This window comes from Lactuca saligna, chromosome 5 (assembly GCF_052625555.1).
Source record: "Lactuca saligna cultivar CGN05327 chromosome 5, ASM5262555v1, whole genome shotgun sequence".
Taxonomy (NCBI): domain Eukaryota; kingdom Viridiplantae; phylum Streptophyta; class Magnoliopsida; order Asterales; family Asteraceae; genus Lactuca; species Lactuca saligna.
In genome coordinates, this window is record NC_136421.1 from 54,519,317 (window position 1) to 54,528,795 (window position 9,479).

The 9,479-nt window shown below is 36.0% G+C and overlaps 1 protein-coding gene across 1 annotated transcript; it reads right to left on the reverse strand.

Annotated features, from left to right (window-relative positions):
• Positions 1–332: 332 nt before the first annotated feature.
• HY5 (Basic-leucine zipper (bZIP) transcription factor family protein) lies at positions 333–2,621 on the reverse strand. The gene is made up of 4 exons (XM_078957438.1): positions 2,437–2,621; positions 1,981–2,161; positions 945–1,101; positions 333–699 (listed from the first exon to the last, which is right to left on the reverse strand). Exons 1-4 carry the CDS (start codon positions 2,531–2,533, stop codon positions 658–660), a joined length of 477 nt encoding a protein of 158 aa, XP_078813564.1. The 5' UTR covers positions 2,534–2,621; the 3' UTR covers positions 333–657.
• Positions 2,622–9,479: the final 6,858 nt, after the last annotated feature.

Genomic DNA, 9,479 nt, shown 5'->3' on the forward strand with positions numbered 1-9,479 from the left:
TCAAATCTATAATTGTCAGCTTCTGGCGGGTGCTTTGGATCTTTTTTAACAACAATCTTTTCGGAAACAAGACCTGTATAAAAAGATGCGATTTTCAGTCCATAGTGGATTAATCATTCATTTGGTTTGTTAGTCGGAATCATAAAATTACTTTAAATTGGATTTCTTTGTTACAAAATCCAATTCATTGTTGTTCCTTTGTAATTTATTTCTATTGCTTGCTAGTATTAAATAAAAATCAATTGTTAAAAAAAAAAAAGGTCACTTAGAGAGGCAACATGCCCCCCACAATGGAAACATCTAGTGTTTAAAATACATAATTTCACACAATATGGACCGATTAAATAGTAGGATTTACTGTGTAAAACGGTTCCAATATCATTGTTTAACACACACGTTACTTGTGCTACAAATTAAAACCCATATCATATGCAATACTTTACATCTTTTTTGGTCATTTAGAAACACAGCCCATTACCACCTACAAGACTTAAAGATCTTTAATCGAATCGTACGTAATGATGGTTGGATTCTCATTATGTTTGCTAGGAAAAGAAATAACCACAATAACAAGTCTCGATCCTAAACCAAACCCTTCGATTTTCAAGTTATGATTCAGATTGCACATGTAATGCTTTTCCTCTTCTAATCATATGTCTACTTCTTTTCTTGCATACCGGCTGTAGTGTTTTTCAAGATCTGCAAAACAAACAATATATTAGTTATGTGGGCCTTAAAATAGTGCGTTTTATAATTTTTATAATTATAGTTTATCCATTTAACTACGCAAAATTATTTTTCTAAAGTCAATTGACTGTTACCATTTTTTGACCCAATAATAATTAATATAAACCTTTTTTCCGGTTACTCTTGATTTGGAAAATGATAAATATTTTGTTTTTACTTTTGTTGTAGTTACAATAATGATATATAGAGACACTTACATGTCTAAGCATTTGATTCTCATTTTGGAGAGTTGAAAGGCGCTCTTCAAGCTCTGAGTTCTTCTTTTCAATTTCTTTTACTCGCACTTCCAATTCATTCAAGTATGCCTTCTTCCTCTCCCTTGCTTGTTGAGCCGAAACTCTGTTGCGTAACAACCTACTTTGTCATAACAAATGACTAAATTACCCTTAGCTGAAACAAATGACACTTGCTAATCAAAATATTTTTTTTAAGTTCGTTTTACCACACATAAGATAATATACATTTTTTTGGTATAGTAACGACCTACTTTGCCAAAGCAAATGACTAAATTACCCTTAGCTGAAACAAATAACACTTGCTAATCAAAATATTTTTTTTAAGTTCGTTTTACCACTCATAAGATAATATACATTCAAAATCCAATCCCACACATACACCCTTGTTAGTTAGTATAGTTAGTTTTATTTAAAACTACAAATACAATAATTTCAAAAAGGAGGTTAATTGCATAAATATATAACATACTATTTGATTTTCACAAAGCAACATTTTTCGAAAAAAAAAAAAAAAGTACTAAGGTAAAACGTTTTGTTCACAAAATATGAAAATACCCTTGAGTATTTTGTGAACAAAAACTTTTATTTGATTGTACTCATTTCAAGGTTTTGTAAAAAAAAAAGTTTTTTAACCATTTATTTTTAACTTCTTACCTTATACCTAAAATACGATCCACTTATAATTACTATTTATTTAATGTAATAAAAAATCCAAAAAAATAACTTCCATATAGATTTTATAAAAAAAAAAAAAAAAAAAAAAAAAAAAAAAAAAAAGTTATTTCTATGACTTCCGTAGAAGTTTGGTACTATTTTTTAGAAAAAGCGGCTAGGAACAAAACATGTTATGCCACGTTCCTATGAAATGTCATACGCGGGACCCACATCGTCAACCAGACTTTAAATTAACACCGATATATACTGACGTGGCAAGACAAATTTAAACGACAAACATATAAAAAAAATCCGGTTTTTAATTATTTCGATTCCGGTTTACCTCTTCAACCGTTTATTTTCTTTATCGGCTGGGGTTCTGCCTCTTTTCCTTGAACCAACGTTTGAGCTTTGAACCCGGTCTGGACCAGCACCTGATCCGGTGTCTCCGCCAGAAACTGAAGCTCCGGCAGCTTCTCCACCCATCTCCGGCACTCTTCTTATCTCATCATCACTTTCCATTCCTATTATCGCGAACAACAATTTAGGGTAACATTTAGAATAATCTCTTTCAAATCACTAATCTGTCGCATCTAAAAATTCGTAAATTAGAAATGCAGCTCAAACACACACACATAAACATTTATGCTTCAGCTTGATCATATGGGTATACATGAAATGACAAACGAATTCGATTTACATACAAAAATTCATAAGTACATTCAATTTATACACCGAAATTTTAAGAAATCGAGATCAAATTATCAGAAACTGAAAAACAAGTCAAAGGAAAACCCACCTTCTTTGATTTCGATATGAAGAGCAGAGCTGGAAGATCTCTCACTACTCGAAGGTAAACTCGCCACCAACGAACTTGTTGCAGTTGGCTCTTGCATTTCGCCCAATTTCTAGAGAGAGAAACTATATATAAATCTTAGAGAGAGAAAGTAGAGAGGGAGAGAGTTTGGTACTTTTCTTTTAGTTCTTCACGTTACAGAGGCGGAGAGAGGTTATTCAGTAGCAGAGAGAAGGGAGATGTGATTGGAACCGTTGGATGAATGATTGATCCAACGGTGGAAAAGGTGTAAGCGTGGTACAATGAGGAGCCACGAGGTATCATGTTAATCCAATGATGTAGAGGTTAGATACGTGGATGGATTAGAGACGTTTGGTGATAGATGATGATCAACGGTTACGATTTGCTGAAGGCAAGTGAGTATATAGTGGGACCACATTTTTAGGTTTTATGTTATGTGTGCCCATGAAAGTGTTGCAACGTGTTTGTTATTAGGTTTTCGACATTTTCAATGTTTTTAATGGCTTGCTTCTATAAGTTGAAGCTTTTTAATTATATAAAAAAGAAAAATGTTTGGGAATGTATTTTTTTGTTAGACTAAGTGGAGTCGAAGTGCCAAGAGAAGTCGCCAACATACATGGAACACCGCCCTCTAGCTCTCGCTAGGGGTTCGCCATTGATGAGTCGTCAGTATATTAGCGAGATGAAAGAGAAAGCTTTTTTGGTTGTGATCGAATGCATGAGGTTCTAACTTTTGAATATATATGGAGTAAAAAAAATATTATATATATATATATATATATATATATATATATATATATCAAATCATACTCTCAACAATTTACATACAAAATATCATATCTCTCACAAACATTCTCTCTCAATAGTCAATTCACCAAGGAATCATGTCTTCATCTCAAATAAAGAAAAAACCCAAGTACCAACAAAAAAAAAAAAAAATCTTCAAACCTTCCATCACTACACTTTCTACCTCCAAACACTCAATCAACAAACCTTCCATCCCCAAACCTTCTATCGCCACCATGTTATCGACCATCATTTGATCAACCAATTCACTCTTCCGCTAACTTCTACTTTCCTACAATGGCTTCCCAAATGTTTCCATTTAATCAGTTCTCTTCTCAACCAATGAGATTTTACCACAACCAATCTCAATCAATACCTCGTTCGAATATGAATCTTGATCCGTTTGAAAGCGTACAAGAAACTCAATTCTTTTCTCAACCCCAACAACAAACTGACTTTCAATCTCAACCACGCCGCCTACTCGACGAGTCATCCGATTCTTCTGACGAAGGCCCCATTGCAGATCCGATTCAAGCATTCTCTCAAGAGCCCGAAGAGGAACCACACGCACAAACAAAGAGGAAAAGGTAGGGCTCCAAGTAAAGGGTGGACGAATGATGAAGAAAGGGCACTGGCTCAATCATGGCTAGATGTGTCGGAGGACCCGATCCACGGGAAAGACCAAGACTCAAAAACCTTCAAAGAAAAGGTTTGGAATAACTTTTGCAATCGCATGAATAAGAAGTACCGCAACCCCAATTCACTTTACTAAAAGTAGAGGAACACAAACCGAGCCGCAATGGAGTTCAACGGCATATACATTGGGAGCCGCAATGAATCATATACTGATTTAATCTTTGGCTTAATATGATCAGATACATTGGGAGTCTAATACAGTGAGCCACCAGGTGAAATGTAATCTTAATTAGCAGCTGATTGTTCTGAAAGTAATAAATCATCAATATGAATACAGTCAAATTATTGGGTTAAAATATATGTTACCACGTAGTAGATCGATATTCTGTGCTATATCATCGTCATCAGATGAGTAATTGTCGATTTATGCATCTTCAAATTCGGCTAACAAAAGGAATGAAATTACAATATATAAAGTTAAATTCTATTGGTAATGTGAACATTAAATAATTAAAAGAATCACTTTCATTAGATTTACTACTTTCATCAGTTGACAATCCGTCGTTGTAGTGTGTGTCGGAACCAAGGTTGGCATATGAATAACCGCCTTACAGGAAACAAATTCATAATTGACATTTAAATGTTTATTACAAAACACATTATGAAAAATTAGATACTTCATAAATAAAAATAAACTAAAGTTATTGATGTTACTAGTTGTAACATCCCAAAAATATAGGCCAAAAATTCCATTTTTTTTAAATATGTCAGTATAAAACCAACAGTGTAATAAAACATTTGTAATGTCATTTCATGTCAAACCAAAGTAGAAATAACTAAACATGTTATCATAAAACAATATCAGAGTGTAATCCCAAAGATCTCATGTGCGGAAAACCATAGTGTGATGCGCTGCGATCAAGCCAGCTCCTTTCCTTTAAACACGAAGTACCTGAAACCAAAACTGAAAACCGTAAGCATGAAGCTTAGTGAGTTCCCCCATCATACCACATACCATACAATCATATCACATACATACTGCCAGGCATTTCTGGGGTGCCTGACCTACTGTCACACCCCAAAACCAGGAACGGCGGAAACGTTCTGGGGCGGAGGACGTCATGTATAATATCAACAACAATGTAAAGTAGTAAACAAGCAACAACATCATCCATTGCATTAATAATATAATTATTATACAAATATGTTCTGTCAAATTTTGATAAACACTAAAGCATAAATCAAAATGAAAGATAAGTCTTGAACAAGCTCCATCTTCCTTTCTCCTTGCATCGGTACCTGTCTATGATGACCTGAGGATACAAGTAATTTTGAAAGCGAGTATCAGCTTTGAAGCTGGTGAGATCATAAGTATTTAGTGTCTTAATTTGTATGTAAGAATTTGTAAGTCTATGTATTGTAAGAATTTGTAATTGTATATGGATTGTAAGTGTTTGAAAAACCCTAGAATCCCGATGATTCCTTCTAGTATATGAAGGTGTCTTCTACCAAGACCTAACTGTTCTATGTGTGTGTGTCTCTTGTAAGAGGATGTATTTTCCAAAGTATAACTATCATTATCCAAAAATATAGTTTGTACATTAATGTTTAAGTGAGGTTATCACTAAAAATATGTAATGGAAAAATCAATGTAGTACTATGGTGTAGTGCCGAACTACAACCGTACCTATTACCTTAAATCTAGGGTAATACTTCCAAGTACTGTAGTATTTAATATAAATAACTACATCGGTACTCAACTGCCTTATTTGAGGGATAAGGTATAATGTGATGTCTAGATCCCAGACTATACGCTCCCCTATCAAAGGGATTTTGGGACCTACCCACGACCCCTGCCTGAATGCAAGCCGTGAGCATCCACATTACCGAATTATCATGTATACTCGATATAACTATCACAATTGCGGTGTGATTCATCAGTATAGTTAGATCCTGAACTGGTTCCATGCTATAGCCCCTAGTGACGTCTATTCTATGTATATGTAAGTGTACTCATGTAAGTGTGATCATGTAATTGTACTCAAGTAAGAACGATCATGTAATAGTACAGTAGTGTACTGTAATGTTCTATGTGTGCTAGCTGAAATGTGTGTTCTCTCTATATAGCAAGTATAGTAATGTAATCATTCTAGTATAGCTGTATATGTTCTCGTCCTAGTATAGTTGTATATGTAATGTACTGAAAAGTTCTAGGAAGTATTGACTCATGAATGAACTGACTCATTGTATGATATCGCGTTCTAGTAATGGTTCTAGAATCTTCCTGAACTACCCATATGGTAGCTTTCTAGTAATCTAAGTGGTACGTGTGGACATGGATGTATACCCTTGCTACCCAAGGGTATATGTTGAACTGGAAGGACCTTTTATGACTATATATGTACACATGATATATAACTAATATTTAAACGACCTTCGGACGAATACCCAATATCCCACCAGACCACATCTCAAGGCGCGAAAAGGAAATAGGGTGGATAACCTTCCTAAGTCTTTTAAACATTTCTTATATAACTATACATATAGAGGCATGCAATTTATAATATAAAAGCATAAATAAGTTTTGTAAGACATTTGAAATATAAGTATTATTTTAAGAAAAGATCGACTTGATGTCAATCTTTAAAACAATTTGAAGGCATAAGTTTAATAAAACAGTTTAAGTATAAGGAAACATTTGTTTGAAACACAGTTGTAAATAAGTTTGAAAGGTAATGTACGGAGTAAGCTGTACAGTGTAAAAAGGAGTTTAAAACATATAAAATGTTTATAAAAAAGTCATTTGAAGGAAACTGTTTGGTAAAACGGCTAATGAGTAGCCAAATCATTTGAATGTTGTATATTAATCACATGTGATTGATGTAATAAGTAATATAATTCTACTTACTAATCACATGTGATTGACATAATGAGTAGCATGATTCTACTTGTATCCCCCCCCATAAAACATTAAAAATAGTTTAAAACATTAATTAAGGGGTATGAACTCACCTGCAGTAAGTGACTGGAATTGAACGGACTGTTATCGTACGGAAGGATCGGACAACTGCTTGGTGACAAGTGGAAACTTAGACACACACAATGATCCTAATTACATATGAAAACATATGTATATAAATAATTAGTGATTATAACACTAATTATACAAGTAATAACTTTTAAGCGCGAGGATAACACTTTTGGTCAAGTGCTAGGAGGCTAAAGGGTTGCAACAAAGGAGTGCAATGCCCCTAATGTGAGTTTAAGGTCAAAAGACCATATTCTTTGGAGTTTACGGCCCAAGAGAGTAAGCTCCTGGCCGTAAACTCTGAACCAAGGCTTGGAATGGTACTTTCAATTACTACAACCTTAGTGGGAATTGTTTTAAGGCATATACAAGTGTTTGGGCACCATATTGACTCCTTTGGGGAGTTTACGGCCCAAAGACCCTTTTCCCTTGGAGTTTACGGCCGTAAACTCCCTTGGGAGGGTGATTATGGTGCTTTCAAGTCTCAAACATTTCTAGGAACAAGTCTAGGCTTTAGTACTTGGCTTTAGGAGGGTTTATGGCACCATTTGGTACCATTTCTTGGAGTTTACGACCATAGAACATTTTGGGCCATAAACTCCCTCACACATGGGGTTCTAAATGTTTTAGCGAGTCCATAACTCATCTAGGTACTTGTCCAAATTGTCCCTTGGCCTAAGGAAGTGCTTAGGGTGTCCTTTGACCCCTTTAAAGGAGTTTACGGCCCAAGAATTACTCTTGGCCGTAAACTCTTCAACACTTGTGCTTTCCTTATGTTTTCTAGGTCCTAACTACTTTAGGGTATTTGTCTAACATAGAGTCCAAGCTTTAGGTGCCTTAAAAACACCATTTGAGCATGTTTTAAGGGAGTTTACGGCCTAAGCTTTTCTTGGGCCGTAAACTCCTAACTTTGGGTGTTTCTTGGCTGATTTCTTGTACCTAAGACACTCCTATACATGTCCAAGGTAGTTACTAAGCACGGGGGACAATCTAGGCTCGGTTTCGGGAGTTTACCGCTCAAGAACACCTTGGGAAGTAAACTCCTAAATCGGATGATTTAGCTATGTAATCTATGTTATGAACACATTTAAAGCTTTCTAACACTACTAGAAAGAGTTACTCATAATTTGGGATAAAAACCCGAAGATCCGTGAGAGAGAATTTGGCTTTTCTCTAATTGGAATTCAACTAATGAACCAATTTGGTTCAGAATTCTATTTATAGTCTTGAGATTTTTGGCAGAAAATATTTTTATTCCTGGAACGAACTCTAATGTCCTAGAGTAATGGAATAACAGTGTTGCACAAAACCCTAGTGCAACCACTCTCCTAATATCTCTTTAGGTGTAAAACCCTGAAACTGCCAAACTTGTATTCTAAGTCTGAACTTTCACTGTAACTGCTCTACTTCTATTGGATTGAAATGGTTTGATTAGAATGGAAAATTTCAGGTTGTCACACCTACCCGGTACGACCATTCTGGGGTGCCAACCTACCCATGCGGCCATTATGGGGTGTCGTCCTTCCCATGTCAAGCCATTTTGGGGCGCTGACCTACCCATGCCGAGCCATTCTGGGGTGCTGACTACCCTTCGGTCCTAACAACCGAACCTCGGGGACTATTTCACCCCATACTACTACTATCACATATAACATAACATAAACATATTATCAAACATATCTGGGGTGCCTGAGCAACCCTTCGGTCCTAACAACCGAACTCGGGGACTGGTCCCCTCCTACTACCTCTATTGCATATAACATAACAAGCCAGCATGCAAGCATATCATCACATATTGTCAGACGTACCTGGGGTGTCTGACTACCCTTCGGTCCTAACAACCGAACTCTACTACTATCACATACAACATATCATGCTAGCATATAACATCTTAGGTAGTAGCAAACCTAGATGATATCACAAAGACAATCATCTATCATACATCTCCTACTGGTGGGCCGACATTGTGGCCTTAGACCCACCGCTACTGGAAGGTAACTCACCTCATACTGCTGAAGTCCTGTAGACACAACCCCCACGCTGCTGAAGTCCTGCAGACTCAACCCCAGCTACTGGATGATAAATTCCCGAACTGTCAACACCAAAATAACACCCAATTAATAATTGGGTCCCAACACATAACCATAAATACATACTTGGATAGTTACTACATTACCCTAAGGTTGGCTTTATTCAAGCCTAAGGCCCAAACCATAGGCCCAAAGAGAACTAGAAATCAAAGCCCAGTATATGGCCCAATTTTCCAAATTGGGCCCAGACCTATATGTGGTCTTATGGCCCAACATTATACAATCATTAAGGCCCAACTATGATCCATCTATGGCCCAATCCAAATTGGGCCCAACCCCTTACATGGGACTTACCCTAGGCCTATTAAATTATGTTAGTCCATAAAATTATTCTTGGATGGCTCATTAACAATCCAATCATTAAGGCCCAATAGAAAGGCCCAACAATAAACCCAAGTGAAGTTAGGGTTTCACATAAAATGCCGATTAGGGTTAAGTTTCCTACTTAACCCATTAAGGAGTTATTCCTCTAAGGACTTAATCCA